This window comes from Miscanthus floridulus, chromosome 3 (genome assembly GCF_019320115.1).
Source record: "Miscanthus floridulus cultivar M001 chromosome 3, ASM1932011v1, whole genome shotgun sequence".
In the NCBI taxonomy this organism is placed as follows: domain Eukaryota; kingdom Viridiplantae; phylum Streptophyta; class Magnoliopsida; order Poales; family Poaceae; genus Miscanthus; species Miscanthus floridulus.
This window is the reverse complement of record NC_089582.1, coordinates 53491396-53508867: the sequence shown is the minus strand read 5'-3', so window position 1 is coordinate 53508867 and position 17472 is coordinate 53491396. Positions and strand designations below refer to the sequence as shown.

At 45.2% G+C, this 17472-nt stretch overlaps 1 protein-coding gene across 1 annotated transcript; it reads left to right on the top strand.

The window, feature by feature from the left end:
- Positions 1-3196: 3196 nt before the first annotated feature.
- LOC136543748 (uncharacterized) lies at positions 3197-3784 on the top strand. The gene has a single exon (XM_066536115.1). The coding sequence runs from the start codon at positions 3197-3199 to the stop codon at positions 3782-3784; it is 588 nt and encodes a 195-aa protein (XP_066392212.1).
- Positions 3785-17472: the final 13688 nt, after the last annotated feature.

Sequence of the window (17472 nt, the reverse complement as noted above, 5' to 3'; positions counted from 1 at the left end):
TCGAATTGCCGGCGCTCCGCGGATATGGAGACTCGATTCATTATAGAAGCAATGTAGTACTGGTGAATTACTAAAATATGAGAAAAAGAATGGAATGAGAAGGAATGGAATATGGGAAATGTATATTTAGTTGAGATAATGAACTAAAAGAACTTAGTGGTAAACTTGAAAATAGAATGAAGGATAGTAAGCTTTTGGCAAAGAACTTTTGAATCTTGCTACATCCTTACCTTGCCCCAAATCCCTGCATCTCTAAAGTCTTACAACCCCGTTACGTCGGGTTAGTCTTGTTGAGCACCTTTGTACTCAGGGTTTGTTAACCCTTGTTGCAGGTGAGTCGCATGCGCAGGCTTGTTTTGGTCCCTGCTGCATGTCAGTGTTTGAAGTCAACGATGATGATGAGGAGTAATGAATGGCCTTTGGACAAGGCACTAGTTTGTATGATAAATAAAGTTAATGTAATATTATCCCGCTACTATGGTCGTATGATACTTATGGTATTGTAAGTTTGAAAACAACTGGTTTGTAATAATACTATCCTAAGACTTCCGCTATCTTTACTCTGGTATATATATTTGAATAAAATGTTGTAATCTGCAATGACTGTGATTGGGATCCTGTTTGAAAAGAGAATCGTGGATGATTCGGGTTTCCCGAGGACACCCGATAGACCTGTTGAGTTGTTGGGAACTCATGTACGCTATCCGAGGTCTGTTAAGACACGATAGGTGCATGTGGGCCCAATTCCTTAGGAGGTTCTGCCACATAGGTACACTAAAGAGCTTGACAACTAGTTTGTGGTAATGTAATGAGAGTGATCAAGAAGGTTATACCGCCGTGTAGATGAAGGAACCAATCAATCACAAGGATGAATAACAATGAAGACCAATCACCTCGGAATCAATGATGAACACAATGATTTTTAACGAGGTTCACTTGCTTGCCGACAAGCTAGTCCTCATTGTGGCGATTCACTCACTTGGAGGTTCACGCGCTAATTGGCTTCACACGCCAAACCCTCAATAGGGTGCCGCACAACCAACACAAGATGAGGATCACACAAGCCATGAGCAATCCACTAGAGTACCTTTTGGCTCTCCACCGGGGAAAGGTCAAGAACCCCTCACAATCACCACGATCAGAGCCGGAGACAATCACCAACCTCCGCTCGATGATCCTCACTGCTCTAAGCCATCTAGGTGGTAGCAACCACCAAGAGTAACAAGCGAAATCCATAGCGAAACACGAACACCAAGTGCCTCTAGATGCAATCACTCAAGCAATGCACTTGGATTCACTCCCAATCTCACAAAGATGATGAATCAATGATGGAGATGAGTGGGAGGGCTTTGGCTAAGCTCACAAGGTTGCTATGTCAATGCAAATGGCCAACAGAGTGAGCTTGAACCGGCCATGGGGCTTAAATAGAAGCCCCCATGAAATAGAGCCGTTGTACCCCTTCACTGGGCACAACACGGGCTGACCGGATGCTCTGGTCATGTTGACCAGACATTGGACCTCAGCGTCCGGTCGCCCGACGACAGCCACGTGTCTCGACATTGAGCCACCTGCGTCTGGTCGTTTCCAGTAAGGTTCCAGAAATGCATTTTGCCCACCGGACGCGTCTGGTCATGTACGACCGGACCCTACTAGAGTCCGGTCAGAGACCCTAGCCTCTATGCACTGCCCGACAATAGGACCGAACCCTGCCTCCAATGTCCAGTCGCTGAGCAACCCAGCATCCGGTCATAAGACCGAAACACACGCCCTCTACTGCCACTGACCGGACACACCGGTCCAACCGAGACCAGTGTTCGGTCACTTACAGTTACCTCCGTCTTTTCTGTCTAGGGCACTGATGGAACAGTCGGACTGTTCGCACTCTACGGGCAGACACTCCACAGGTGAAGTTCCTAACCCTTTGCTCAAATGTGCCAACCACCAAGTGTATCACCTTGTGCACATGTGTTAACATATTTTCACAAACATTTTCAAGGGTGTTAGCACTCCACTAGATCCGAAATGCATATGCAATGAGTTAGAGCATCTAGTGGCACTTTGATAACCGCATTCCGATACGAGATTCACCCCTCTTAATAGTACGGCTATCAAACCTAAATGTGATCATACTCTCTAGGTGTCTTGATCACCAAAACAAAATAGCTCCTATGGTTTATACCTTTGCCTTGAGCTTTTTGTTTTTCTCTTTATTCTTTCCAAGTTGAAGCACTTGATCATTACCATGGCAACATCTTCATCATGCTATGATCTTCATTTGCTTCACGACTTGGAGTGTGCTACCTATCTCATGATCACTTGATAAACTAGGTTAGCACTTAGGGTTTCATCAATTTACCAAAACCAAGCTAGAGCTTTCAGTGGGGAACTTCCAGGGCACATATAAGTGCCCTGGGAACCCATGGGACCTCAAAAACTACCGACACAAGGTCAGTGAGACCCTCCATGGGTACATCTAGCGTCAACAAGCTACCTAACGGCGCCGATGCCGACGTGATAGGGGCTTTCCTATCTGGGACCACCTACAAGTCTCTGGTTCACAAGCTGGGACGCAAGGGTCTGCGAACCACCAAGGAACTCCTTGACATCGCCACTAGCCATGCCTTGGGTGAAGAAGCGGCCAGAGCGATCTTCGATCACCTCAATGGCAAGGCAAGACGAGAACGTCGGCGAAGGTGCCTCCAATCGTCCCGCCAAAAATAAGAACAAGAAGCAACGGCGCGAGGGCTGGCTCGTGGCCGCCGCTGACCGTAGGGGTGGTCATAAGCCCACGGAGGGCACTCCAAACCATTTTAAAAAAACTACTCGAGGGGCCATGCCCGAACCATGCCTTCCCGGTCAAGCATCTATACAAGGACTGCAACCTTATGAGGCGGTTCTTGTTTGGAGGCTCCAACAAAGGGGAGCATGGGAAGGACCCCAACCCTACCATGACACCAAGGCAAAGGACGATGGCTTTCCAACACCAGATGGCTGCCTCATGATCTTTGGAGGATCGGAGGCCTATGACTCCAAACGTCACCAAAAGATCACGTGTCGCAAGGTCTATGCGACCAAACCGGCCACACCTGCCTTCCTCCGGTGCTCAAAGTCCGCTATAACCTTCGATCAGACCGACCATTCGGAGAGCGTCCTATAGCTAGGGAGATACCCGCTCGTGGTCGACCCAATCGTCGGCATGAAGTGGCTCACCAAAGTACAAATGGATGGAGGCAGTGGCCTCAACATCATGTACGTCGAGACGCACGACGCTATGGGTGTTGACCGAGCGCGCATTCAGCCAACCAGAGCGCCCTTTCATGGCATCGTGCCTAGAAAGCAGGCCATGCCACTTGGGCAGAACGATTTTCCTATCACTTTCAGGGGTCCGTCCAACTACAGGACAGAGACTATCGCTTTTGAAGTGGTGGGGTTCCACAAAACTTACCACGCCATCCTAGGGCAAACATGCTATGCGAAGTTCATGGCCATCCCTAACCACACCTACCTCAAGCTAAAGATGTCAGGCCTAGGTGGGGTCATCACCGTCGGCACATCCTTTCAGCGTGCCTACGAGTGCAAAGTCGAGTGTTGCGATCACACCGCAGCGATCGTAGCCTCCGGAGAGCTCGCGGACATCAGAAAAGAGGTCACCGAAGAAGCGCTCGACCCTAAAAGGTTGACCGGGTCCTTCAAGCCAGCAGAAGGCTCTAAGGAAGTCCTCATAGACCTCAAGAGCACCGAGGGAAAAATGGTGCGCATTGGTACCACGCTTTCCTCCAGATAGGAAAGCGCGCTTGTTGGCTTTCTCCACGCCAACAGAGACATCTTCGTGTGGAAACCCTCGGACATGCCAGGCATTCCAAGGGAAGTCGCCGAGCATGCCTTGAAGATCCGCCTAGGCTCCAAGCCGGTGAAACAATGCTTGTGTCGCTACGATGAGGGGAAATGCAGGACCATCGGTGAGGAAATCGCAAAGCTTTTGGCGACCGGATTCATCAAGGAAGTGTACCACCTAGAGTGGTTAGCCAATCCCGTTCTTGTATGAAAGAAGAGTGGGAAATGGAGGATGTGTATTGACTACATGGGTCTCAACAAGGCATGCACAAAGGATCCGTCTCCTTTGCCGCGCATAGACCAAATAGTTGACTATACCTCAGGATGCGAAACCCTCTACTTCCTTGATACGTACTCTAGTTACCATCAAATCATGATGAAAGAGTCCGATCAGCTCGTGACATCTTTCATCACCCCCTTCAGATCATTCTGCTATGTCACAATGTCGTTCGGTATGAAGAATGATGGGGCCACATACCAGCGTTGTATGCTTAAGTGTTTCGGGAACCTCATCGGGTGGACCGTTGAGGCCTACGTTGATGATATCGTGGTCAAGTCCAAACGGGCTGACCACCTCATAGCCGATCTTGAGTAGACCTTTACAAAACTCCGAGCAAACGACATGAAACTCAATCCTGCGAAATGCGTTTTTGGGGTCCCGAGGGGCATGCTGCTTGGTTTCATTATCTCTGAGCATGGCATCGAAGCAAACCTAGAGAAGATCTCAGCCATCACAAGGATGGGCCCAATTAAGAACATGAAGGGAGTACAACGAGTTATAGGATGCCTTGCCACACTCAGCTGCTTCATCTCGTGCCTCGACGAATGAGGTCTCCCCCTTTATCGACTTCTAAAGAAGGCCAACCACTTCAAATGGACATCTGAGGCCCAAGAGGTACTTGACATGGTCAAACTACTTTTGATGAAAGCCCCGATCCTAGTTCCTCCTATAGATGGAGAACCCCTTCTGCTCTACATTGTGGCCACCACGCAAGTGGTTAGCGCTGCCCTGGTGGTAGAGCAGGAAGAAGAGGGGCACGCCCTCAAAGTACAGTGACCTATGTACTTCATTAGTGAGGTCCTATCCAACTCAAGGACCCACTACCCCCAAATCTAGAAACTTCTATACACCGTCCTCGTCACCAAGAGGAAGCTACGGCACTACTTCGAGTCACATCCAGTGATAGTCGTGATGTCCTTCCCTCTCGGCGAGGTCGTCCAAAACTAGGATGCCACGGGAAGAACCGCAAAATGGGCGCTCAAGCTAATGGGTCAGGGCATTACGTATGCCTCCTGGACGGCCATCAAGTCTTAGGTGTTGGCTGATTTCATCGTGGAATGGACTGAGGTCCAAATGCCACAGTTGGTCATCGATCAAGAGTACCGCGCAATGTACTTTGATGGATCACTGATGAAGAAGGGTGCTAGTGCGGAGCTAGTCATTGTGTCCCCCCTCAGGGTACTCATGAGGTACATGGTCCGTCTCCATTTCCCCTCCTCCAATAATGTGGCCGAATATGAGGCGCTCATCAATAGCCTACGCATTGCCATCAAGTTGGACGTCTGATGCCTCGACATTCGAGGAGATTCCTAGTTGGTCGTCGACCAGGCATGAAGGAGTCAAACTGCCATGATGTCAAGATGGTCACGTACTACCAAGAAGTCCGTCGGTTGGAGGACAAGTTTGATGGCCTTGAGCTCAATGATATCCCGAGGCATCTCAATGAGGCGGTCGATGCGCTTGCGAAAGTAGCATCCAGCCGAGAGTCGGTGCCAACGGGCATCTTCGCTAGTGACCAGCACAAGCCCTCGGTTCGCTATGAGGAGTCTGAATAGGGCAGTGACGGTCCGACCAATCTAGGCCCGGGGGCTGACCAACTGTTGGCTCCATCCGGCCCCGAAGTCATGGAGCTCGAAGAGGACCCAGTGACATAGCCCGACCCTCTGGTTGACTGGAGGACGCTCTACCTCAACTACCTCCTCCATGATGCACTACCGACGGACAAGACGGAGGCTCGACGGCTCGCACGTCGTGCTAATTTCTTTGTTCTTGTGGAGGGCGAACTCTACAAGAGAAGCCACACTGAGATCCTACAGCGCAGCATCCCCATCGAACAGGGAAGCATTTGCTAAATGATATCCATGGTGGGATCTACGGTTACCATGCCACGCCTAGAACCCTAGTCGAAAACATGTTTCGACAGGGCTTCTACTGGCCCACCGTTGTAGCTGACGCCGAGTAGATCATACGCACATACGAGGGGTGTCAGTACCATGCTCGGTAGACTCACCTACCGGCCCAAGCACCCCAGATGATCCCCATCACCTGGTCGTTCAAGTTCTAGGGGCTTGATCTGGTTGGACCTCTCAAAAAAGTGCCTGGGGGCTACACCCACTTGCTTGTCCATATAGACAAATTTACCAAGTGGATAGAAGCTCGGCCGATCTCCATGATCAAATCTGAGCTGGATGTGCTGTTCTTTCTTGACATCCACCATCGCTTTGGAGTCCCAAGCTCCATCATCATGGACAACGACAAGCAATTCACCAGAAAAAAGTTTCTTCGATTCTACGATGAATACCACATTCGGGTCGATTGGGCCGCCGTCGTGCATCCCCGAACGAACGGGCAGGTCGAGCACGCAAATGGCATGGTCCTATAGGGGCTTTGTAACACCTCTGGTGTTTTGACCTAGTACTAAAATTTGACATGTCATCATATGCATTGCAAAGCATTCATTTAGTATAAAGTTTTGAATGCATTCACTAAATAAGGTTTATTTCATAATGTTGTTATTTCATGTGATGTGATTCGAAACCCTAAATAAAGATCATGACTACAAGGGTCAAAATTCATGTGATCATGTGAGGTCATGTGTCATTTGACTTAAATAACCCTAATGGGCCATGTTACTGGTCAAAAATCAAAATTTAAGAAAAAGGAAGACAAATCAAATTTGAATTCATATTCAAATTATAAAGTCCTTTTTGCCCCTTTTGACTAATTCAAAATCCATGTGGAATTTGGGGTAGAGGCAAAAAGCAAAGTTGGAGTTTATTTTATGTGGATCAACTTTGGTATTCAAAGTTTTTCAAGTTTACATATAAAATTTGGAGTAATTTTGAAATGATTCAAATGCTCAAATGCACCCCAAATTCAAATTTCAAAATGGAGGCAGAATTTGAAAATATTCCTAGAAGCAAAGTTGTAGAGTTTGAAAAATTGAACAACTTTCATTTTTGGAGATTTTCAACTTCTTTAGAAAAATTGTGAGTAATTTGAAAAATGGACGCAGTGGCTAGTTCTGTAATTATTTCAAAATTCAAAATCCAACCGGAACAGGACGCCACCGCCACCGAGCTGCTTGCCGCCGACCTTCTTCGCCGCTTTCACGCGTGGTGACACGCTGCCATCGCCGTGGCATCTTCGTCGTGTGCTGTCGAAGCCAGACGAGCTCCTCCCGGCTATAAATAGCCGTACCGTCGTCGTCCCTCTCTTCCTTTCCTGCCTCTGCTCACCGCCGACGACCTCACTGCGCTCGCGAAATTCACCGCCGTCATAGCATCCTAAGTCAGTAGCATCCGCCAGTAGCTCCGCCTCGTCTTTCTGCTCCTCCCAAGCCTGAATCGTGGCGCTCCTGGCAGTCCGGCGCCACCGCGCGACGTCGTCTTCTTCGGAGCCGGCCGAAGCTCCGCCGCGACTCACCTCACCGTGGCCAGGGCGATTCAGTACGCCTCCGTCTGCACCAAGTACACCCTCGTGATCACGGTGAGCTCCTGAGCGTGATGCTCGCTCTTCTTTTGACTCTACTGCACCGTAGCCATAGCTACGTCGACCGCCGTCGAGTCCGAGTCGCCATGGCCGGCGTAGGGTTCCATCTGGTGTGCCTGTTGCTGTTCTGAGGGTTGGGTTAGATTCGCGACATGGTGTAGATCATGTTGGTGCAGTCCATCTCACCGGAGAATCACCGTCGGCGCGTTTTGCCGATCGGAACTGACCACGCCGCCGTGCGTCTGCTTTGAGTCACTGACAGTGGGGCCTGGCTGTCAGTGCGAGTGAGGAAGAAGAACAGTGCAATTTTGTATTTTCTGAATTTGTGAATAGTGCTAAAACTTTGGGAATTTGTAGGAAATTCTTCATAGCTCCAAAAATTCTGAAATTTTGTGTGTAGCTTCTGTACATGTTCTAGTATGGTTTAAAAATTTGAAACTTGAAATTTGAATAAATTTTTAATGTTCAAATATTCAGTCCATTAATTGATAAATGCAATTTCCATGATTTTTGTAGGTCACTGTATAATTCCAAAAATTATGAAATTTGTTTTGGTACACTAATTTGTCATAAGGAAGCTTACATAAAATTTTCAGGTCATTTGGAACAAGTTCATTTTTGGGCTTAATTCCAAATTAATTCAAAAATAAATAAAGACAAACCCTAAGTGTTTGATTAGTGTTGGATCTTGTTTTGGTCATGTTTTGTGACTAGTAGGGTTTCAAGATCCATTTGGTCAAGTCACATGTGTGGTTCTTGATGGTAGGATTGCAAGTTGGTTTTGTTGGCTTGCAACTGTACCGTGAAATAAAATCCTTTGCGGGGTGTTTTTACATTTCATGTACCGTGAAAGCATCATGTTTACATTATCATCATGTTAAAGCATATGTTATCATTTCAGTGTAGAACCCGAGAACGAAACGATTCTAGTTGAGCAAGTTCTGGAAGAATCCCCGGTTGTCACGGGATTCGATAATTGTGGTACTGATCCAGAACCTGAGATCATCAACGAAGGCAAGCCCCGGTTTATGCATTAAACCCTTACCTTGTTTACTTTGGAAAGTTTATCACCTATGTTACTTATTGCATTAAGTTGTTTAATTCAAATGTTACCTACTTGATGCATTACCTACCTTGATAATTGTTTACCATCCTTGAAGATGTTTTCATTTACAAAGGCGTAGAATGCTTAGTATGCTTTATGGTAGGCTTTCAAAGTAAAAGTTTCGATACAATCAAAGATGGCATACTGGCCAAAGAAAGAAAGAAGGTTGAATGACTAGAGACTAGTCGGGTGACTTACCTTGAATTTTGGGTAATGTTGCCGGCTATGTCGCTTAAAGGCCACTCATTGTGGATCTTCTGAACGAGACACTTTGTAGTACTGGTCACATACTCCGGTAAGCCTACTTCGGCTAATCCGATACTAAGACGAATGCCCACGCACTGGGAGTGGAGAGATGGCGGGAGTAGCGTGTACCCTCGTGGCTGGAATGTGGCCGGATTTGAGGTGTGCTGTGCTCTCGGGTGGCGTGGAGACGGCTTAGTATAGGAGGATCCGGTAGCGAGGTTGATATATGCAAGATTAAGTTCTACATATGTCGTGTGATAAGGAATCCCCAGCTGGGACTTGAATCAATTCGAATTGCCGGTGCTCCGCGGATATGGAGACTCGATTCATTACAGAAGCAATGCAGGACTGGTGAATTACTAAAATATGAGAAAAGAATGGAATGAGAAGGAATGGAATATGGGAAATGTATATTTAGTTGAGATAATGAACTAAAAGGACTTAGGGGTAAAACTTTGAGAATAGGATAAATATAGTAAGCTTTTGGCAAAGGACTTTGAATTTTGCTACATCCTTACCTTGTCCCAAACCCCTGCATCCCTAAAGTCTTACACCCGTTACGTCGGGTTAGTCTTGTTGAGTACCTTTGTACTCAGGGTTTGTTAACCCTTGTTGCAGGTGAGTCGCATGCGCAGGCTTGTTTTGGTCCCTACTGCATGATCTGTGTTTGAAGTCAATGACGATGAGGAGTGATGAATGGCCTTTGGACAAGGCACTAGTTTGTTTGATAAATAAAATTAATGTAATATTATCCCGCTACTATGGTTGTATGACACTTATGGTATTGTAAGTTTGAAAACAACTGGTTTGTAACTATGTTATCTTAAGACTTCCGCTATCTTTTACTCTGGTATATATATTTGAATAAACTATTGTAATCTGCAATGTCTGTGATTGGGATCCTGTTTGAAAAGAGAATCGTGGATGATTCGGGTCTCCCGAGGACACCCGACTAGACCTGTTGAGTTGTTGGGAACTCGTGTACGCTATCCGAGGTCTGTTAAGACAACGATAGGTGCACATGGGCCCGATTTCTTAGGAGGTTCTGCCACAGCTGGTATCAGAGCAGTTCCCATCTAAGATCATTGTAGGTTACTTTGGAAAACCTTCAAAATGATTTGGATCAAAGAAAGTAAACTTGATATTTTAAAGTTTAAATTTCTTTCTTCTTACCTTTGATCTAGACTCAATCCTGACTTATTGAAAGTTTGTGGCGGATAATATGATTAGGTTTGTCCTATGTATTAAAAATCTAGTACTTATGATTATATTAATCTTTTGTACTTAGATTCGTAAGATCGATTCATGCATCATGCTTGAGCACTTGCATAATAATTCCCCTTAATAGTGGTTGGGTAAGTAATGTCAATCCCATTCTTGCTAACCTCCGTTATCCTCAAGCTATTCTTATAGTCCTACCTTAAATCCTACAGGCTATGGCAAAGACCAAGAAAACCGCACGCAAGTCCACCGGACCTCATGGAGTCCCTCGTCATCAGTTGGCACCAAGAAACCACGAGCTTGGTGAAGGTAGTGCCAAGACCCTAGGAGATGAAGGATCTTCAAGCAACCCCGCCAACATCGAGAACCTTAACAAGGAGCTCAACACTCTTCGTCGAGCTCATGCCAAAGATCAAGAGGAGTTGGCGGAAATGCAAAGGGGCATCACCATGACCATGGAGCTACGGAATGAAGCCTAGGACACGAGAGGATGCGGCCAATGAACGCGTCCATGAGTTGGAGTTCTACGTAGAAGACCTAGAGATGGACAATGCCTATTCTTCATGAGAATGTCCACATGTTGTACTGCTCAACTTCATCCTCCTCATGGGGATGGTGAAGTTACCGATGAAGAAATGATTGTAGCTCCAGGAGAAGTCGAGAATGAAGAAGAGGAGGAGGATCCTAGAGGAGTTAGTGTACTTCTTCAGATGAAGATGAGGTTTCAGTCCGATATGGGCACGGATGCAGAAGACTGAAGAGCTTAGAGTAGTAATAGTTCCTTTACTGCTTTCCTAGAAAACCAGGGTTGTCTTGTGGGATACAAGACATGTAATATAAATAAGGACCCTTTGTAGTATGAAACCTTTTAAATGCTTTCAATAAAGAATAATGTAAGTAAATGTGTTTCTCTAACAGATGCCTCGTCCTATCACCTCGAACTGGTGCTAGTGGCTCGCACGACGATGATGAGTGCCCTAATCCTCCACCAATGCCTTCGACTATGGCAGATGCCATAGCCGCACTCGTCAATGCAACGAGCAGAGAATGCTAGGCTGTTAAGGGAATTGGCGCAGAACCAGTAGGCACCATACCCTAATCGTGGCCGTCGTAATAATGGAAATGACGAGTCAACCTATGTGGATTTTACTGACACACGTCCGCCTGTGTTCTCTAAGGCAGACGAACCTTTAGAAGCAGACGATTGGCTTAGGACAATAGAGCAAAAGTTCGAGCTGATTCACTGTACCGAGGTTCAGAAACCAAGGTTTGCGGCACAGCAACTTCGAGGAGCTGCTGGTGCCTGGTGGGCAAATTTGGTGGCAGTACAGCCCGCTGGTCACCAAATCAACTAGAGGGAGTTCAAGGATGCCTTCAGGGCACATTATATTCCAGACGGTGTGATGACCATGAAGTTAGAAGAGTTCTTGGCTCTTAAGCAAGGGGAGCACCCGGTGATGCATTATGTTGGGCTGTTTCAATCACCTGTCGCAGTATGCTATTGAGTATGTGAATACTGACAGGAAGAAGAAGAATCATTTTCTTAGAGGCCTGAACACTAAACTTCAGACCATGATGGCAACTTGTGGTAACGCAACTTACCATGAGACAATCAACATTGCTATCGCTTCAGAGGAGAATTACCGCCGACACAAGGAGGCGAAGAAGAAGAAAATATTTGCTTCCTAGATCGTCGAGTGGAAAGCGTCAGAAGATCGTATACCATCCTCAGAATCATGGCCAGTGCACCATTCCGCCCACAACAAGGCCAAAGCAGGCAGCAAATCTTTATTCGCCCTACAACTAATACGCCTTATACTCATCAAGCACCGCAGCAGCAAAATAATACAAATAATGCAAACCGCAATGCTACTCCCCAGAATCACAATTTTCCATGCTATAATTGTGGTAAACCCGGACACTTTTTCTCGAGAATGTCCGTATCCTAGGAAGAACAATCCTGATGCACCCAAAGCCCCTGTTACTCAAGCTCAGAATCAGTACAAGGGCAATGCTCAGAATCAATCAGAAGGGTCAGGCTGAGAAGAAAACTGGAAGGGTCTTCTATACTCAAGTGGAATCTATTCCTAGAAGGAGAACCAGTTATGATGGGTATGTTTCCCATTGCTAAGCATCCTGCAATTACCTTATTTGATTCTGGTGCATCCCATACATTCATCAATCGTACATTTGTTGTGAAGCATGGGATAGCTATTGGGGAAACAAAAGAACCCTATCATATACAGTCGCCCGGGGGACGAATCTGTACAAGGGAGGTAGTTCAGCATGTACCTATTGATTTGGGAGGTTATGAGTTCCCTACCAATATGCTGATATTAAAGGATCAAGATATAGATGTGATCCTTGGTATGAACTGGTTAACTCAACACGGGGCTATCATAGATGTCCTGCGTAGAACCATAAGGGTAAATGCACCTGACAGCAAAACCCAACTTCTCATCCAACTTCCCTTTCCTAAGAGTATAGTGGAAACAGTCTGTGCAACTATTGTTGAAGGAGCCAAGAAAATTTCAGTGGTATGTGAGTTTACGGATGTCTTTCCCTGATGATCTGCCTGGTCTGCCACCAGACCGAGACGTAGAGTTCAGAATTGATCTAAAACCAGGGACAGCACCAGTGTCCAGAAGAGCATATAGGATGCCACCCAAAGAACTAGCAGAATTAAAAATGCAACTACAAGAGTTGTTAGACAAGGGTTTCATTCAACCCAGTTCATCACCTTGGGGATGCCCTGCAATCTTCGTGAAGAAGAAGGACCAAACCTTAAGGTTATGTGTTGACTATCGGCCATTAAATGAAGTCACCATCAAGAACAAATACCCCTTACCCCAAATTGATTTGCTTTTTGATCAACTTGCGGGAGCTAAGGTATTCTCGAAGATAGACTTGAGATCGGGCTATCACCAGATTAAGATCAGACGATGAAGATGTGCCGAAGATAGCATTTACTACCCGATATGGTCTATATGAGTATTTAGTCATGTCTTTTGGGCTGACCAATGCCCCGGCTCATTTCATGTACCTGATGAACTCAGTTTTCATGCCTGAGTTGGATAAGTTTGTCGTGGTGTTTATTGATGACATTCTTATCTACTCTAAGAGCAAAGAGGAACATGCGGAACATCTCTGTATTGTTCTACAAAGATTAAGAGATCACCAATTATATGCCAAATTCAGCAAATGTGCATTTTGGTTGGAGGAAGTACAATTTCTGGGTCATGTGCTATCTGCTGAAGGTATAGCTGTAGATCCGAGCAAGGTAGAAGAAGTCCTTAATTGGAAAGCACCTACAACTGTTCATCAAGTTTGTAGTTTCCTAGGGTTGGCAGGGTATTACCATCGGTTTATCCCTGACTTCTCCAGAATTGCGAAGCCAATTACTGGACTGTTGAAAAATCAAACTAAGTTTGTATGGTCAACAGAATGTGAAGAGGCCTTTCAGACATTGAAGAAGTTGTTGACAACTGCACCAGTATTAGCACAACCTGATATCGAGAGGCCATTTGATATCTATTGTGATGCATCTAGAATTGGTATTGGCTGTGTTCTGATGCAAGAAGGCAGAGTCATAGCATACGCTTCCAGACAACTCAAGAAGCATGAAGAACATTATCCCACCCATGATCTTGAATTAGCTGCTGTTGTTCATTCACTCAAGATTTGGCGACATTATTTATTGGGCAATATATGTCATATCTATACGGATCACAAAAGTTTGAAATACATCTTCACCCAGTCAGAATTGAATATGAGGCAAAGAAGATGGTTGGAACTTATTAAAGATTATGATTTAGAAGTGCACTATCATCCGGGCAAGGCTAATGTGGTTGCCGATGCCCTGAGTCGCAAGAGTCATTGTCATTGTCTGATTGTAGAACCTATGCAATGAACATTGTGTCAAGAGATGGAGCATCTAAATTTACAAATCATAGAACAAGGTTCCCTATCCAATATTGCAGTTGAGTCCACTATTAAAGATCAGATCATTGCTGTTCAACAGAAAAGTAAGGGCATAGCCCATATTAAGGATAAAGTTAGATCTAGGAGACCAACATGTTTCAAGATTGATGAATCAGATGTCGTATGGTTCAAGGATAGATTGGTAGTACCCAAAAATCCAGAGCTGCGAAAGCAGATTCTTGATGAAGCTCATTCTACAAGATACTCCATTCATCCGGGTAGCAACAAAATGTATCATGATCTGAGAAAGAGATATTGGTGGACCAAAATGAAAATAGAAATAGCTCAATATGTAGCCAAGTGTGATATTTGTCAGAGAGTCAAAGCGGTTCATATGAAGACTGCAGGTCCATTACATTCGTTACCAGTTCCATCTTGGAAGTGGGAAGATATATGTATGGACTTCATAGTAGGGTTGCCTAGGACATCTGCAGGCTACAATTCAATATGGGTTATTGTTGATCGCCTAACCAAGATAGCTCATTTCTTACCAGTCAGAGATAAATATCGAGCGGAACAATATGCCAAGCTTTATCTTGATAGAATCTTCAGTCTGCATGGGGCACCCAAGACCATTGTCTCTGACAGAGGGTCATTGTTCATATCCAAGTTTTGGAAAAGTCTACATGAGTCTTTGGGAACTAAACTTATCCGTAGTTCTGCTTATCATCCGCAAACAGATGGACAGACTGAAAGGGTAAATCAAATTCTTGAAGATATGTTAAGAGCATGTGTTCTTTCTTTTGGTGCTAAATGGGATGAATGCCTTCCCTTAGCTGAATTCTCGTATAACAATAGCCATCAAGAGAGCATTAAAATGGCACCATTCGAGGCACTGTATGGCCGTAGGTGCCAAACACCTTTAAATTGGTCAGAAGCTGGAGAACGTTGGTTCTTTGGACCGGATGTGGTCAAGGAAGCTGAAGAGAAAGTTAAACTCATACAAGCCAATATGAAGGTAGCTCAATCCCGATAGAAAAGCTATGCTGATAAGAGGAGACGACCGCTAGAATTCAAAGTGGGAGATTATGTCTACCTCAAGGTCTCACCAATGAAAGGAGTTCATCGTTTTGGGATTCGGGGAAAGTTGGCGCCCCGTTATGTCGGTCCTTTTCAAATCCAACAACGGTGTGGGCCTAGTCGCCTATCGCGTCAAGCTACCTGATCACATGTCCGCTGTGCATGATATCTTCCATGTATCTCAGTTAAAGAAGTGCCTTCAAGTACCTGACCAAGAGATCGACTTTGGTGATGTAGAACTAGAACCTGATTTGACTTATGCCGAGTACCCCATTAGAGTCTTAGATCAGAAAGATCGAGTCACTCGGAGACGTACGATCAAGTTCTACAAAGTACAATGGAATCAACACACTGAAGATGAAGCTACTTGGGAGTCTGAGGATTACTTAGAAGAGAATTTTCCTGACTTCTTCGCTTCTATCTAGTTGCAATACCTTGTCTATATTGTAACTTGTCTCTTTTGTCAACGGAATGGAAAACCCCCTCACTCGCCTTTTGAATAAAGTTCAAATGTGTTAGCTTGACACATTTCCTTTTCCATTACTTAGCCTTAAGTTTTAAATCTCGGGACGAGATTTCTTTAAGGGGGAAGGGTTGTAACACCTCTGGTGTTTTGACCTAGTACTAAAATTTGACATGTCATCATATGCATTGCAAAGCATTCATTTAGTATAAAGTTTTGAATGCATTCACTAAATAAGGTTTATTTCATAATGTTGTTATTTCATGTGATGTGATTCGAAACCCTAAATAAAGATCATGACTACAAGGGTCAAAATTCATGTGATCATGTGAGGTCATGTGTCATTTGACTTAAATAACCCTAATGGGCCATGTTACTGGTCAAAAATCAAAATTTAAGAAAAAGGAAGACAAATCAAATTTGAATTCATATTCAAATTATAAAAGTCCTTTTTGCCCCTTTTGACTAATTCAAAATCCATGTGGAATTTGGGGTAGAGGCAAAAAGCAAAGTTGGAGTTTATTTTATGTGGATCAACTTTGGTATTCAAAGTTTTTCAAGTTTACATATAAAATTTGGAGTAATTTTGAAATGATTCAAATGCTCAAATGCACCCCAAATTCAAATTTCAAAATGGAGGCAGAATTTGAAAATATTCCTAGAAGCAAAGTTGTAGAGTTTGAAAAATTGAACAACTTTCATTTTTGGAGATTTTCAACTTCTTTAGAAAAATTGTGAGTAATTTGAAAAATGGACGCAGTGGCAGTTCTGTAATTATTTCAAAATTCAAAATCCAACCGGAATAGGACGCCACCGCCACCGAGCTGCTTGCCGCCGACCTTCTTCGCCGCTTTCACGCGTGGTGACATGCTGCCATCGCCGTGGCATCTTCGTCAGTGTGCTGTCGAAGCCAGACGAGCTCCTCCTGGCTATAAATAGTCGTACCGTCGTCGTCCCTCTCTTCCTTTCCTGCCTCTGCTCGCCGCCGACGACCTCACTGCGCTCGCGAAATTCGCCGCCGTCGTAGCATCCTAAGTCAGGTAGCATCCGCCAGTAGCTTCGCCTCGTCTTTCTGCTCCTCCTAAGCCTGATCGTGGCGCTCCTGGCAGTCCTGGCGCCACCGCACGGCGTCGTCTTCTTCGGAGCCGGCCGAAGCTCCACCGCGACTCACCTCACCGTGGCCAGGGCGATTCAGTACGCCTCCGTCTGCACCAAGTACACCCTCGTGATCACGGTGAGCTCCTGAGCATGATGCTCGCTCTTCTTTTGACTCTACTACACCATAGCCATAGCTACGTCGACCGCCAGTCGAGTCCGAGTCGCCATGGCCGGCGTAGGGTTCCATCTGGTGTGCCTGTTGCTGTTCTGAGGGTTGGGTTAGATTCGCGACATGGTGTAGATCACGTTGGTGCAGTCCATCTCACCGGAGAATCACCACCGGCGCGTTTTGCCGATCGAAACTGACCACGCCGCCGTGCAGTCTGCTTTGAGTCACTGACAGTGGGGCCTAGCTGTCAGTGCGAGTGAGGAAGAAGAACAGTGCAATTTTGTATTTTTGAATTTGTGAATAGTGCTGAAACTTTGGGAATTTGTAGGAAATTCTTCATAGCTCCAAAAATTCTGAAATTTTGTGTGTAGCTTCTGTACATGTTCTAGTATGGTTTAAAAATTTGAAACTTGAAATTTGAATAAATTTTTAATGTTCAAATATTCAGTCCATTAATTGATAAATGCAATTTCCATGATTTTTGTAGGTCACTGTATAATTCCAAAAATTATGAAATTTGTTTTGGTACACTAATTTGTCATAAGGAAGCTTACATAAAATTT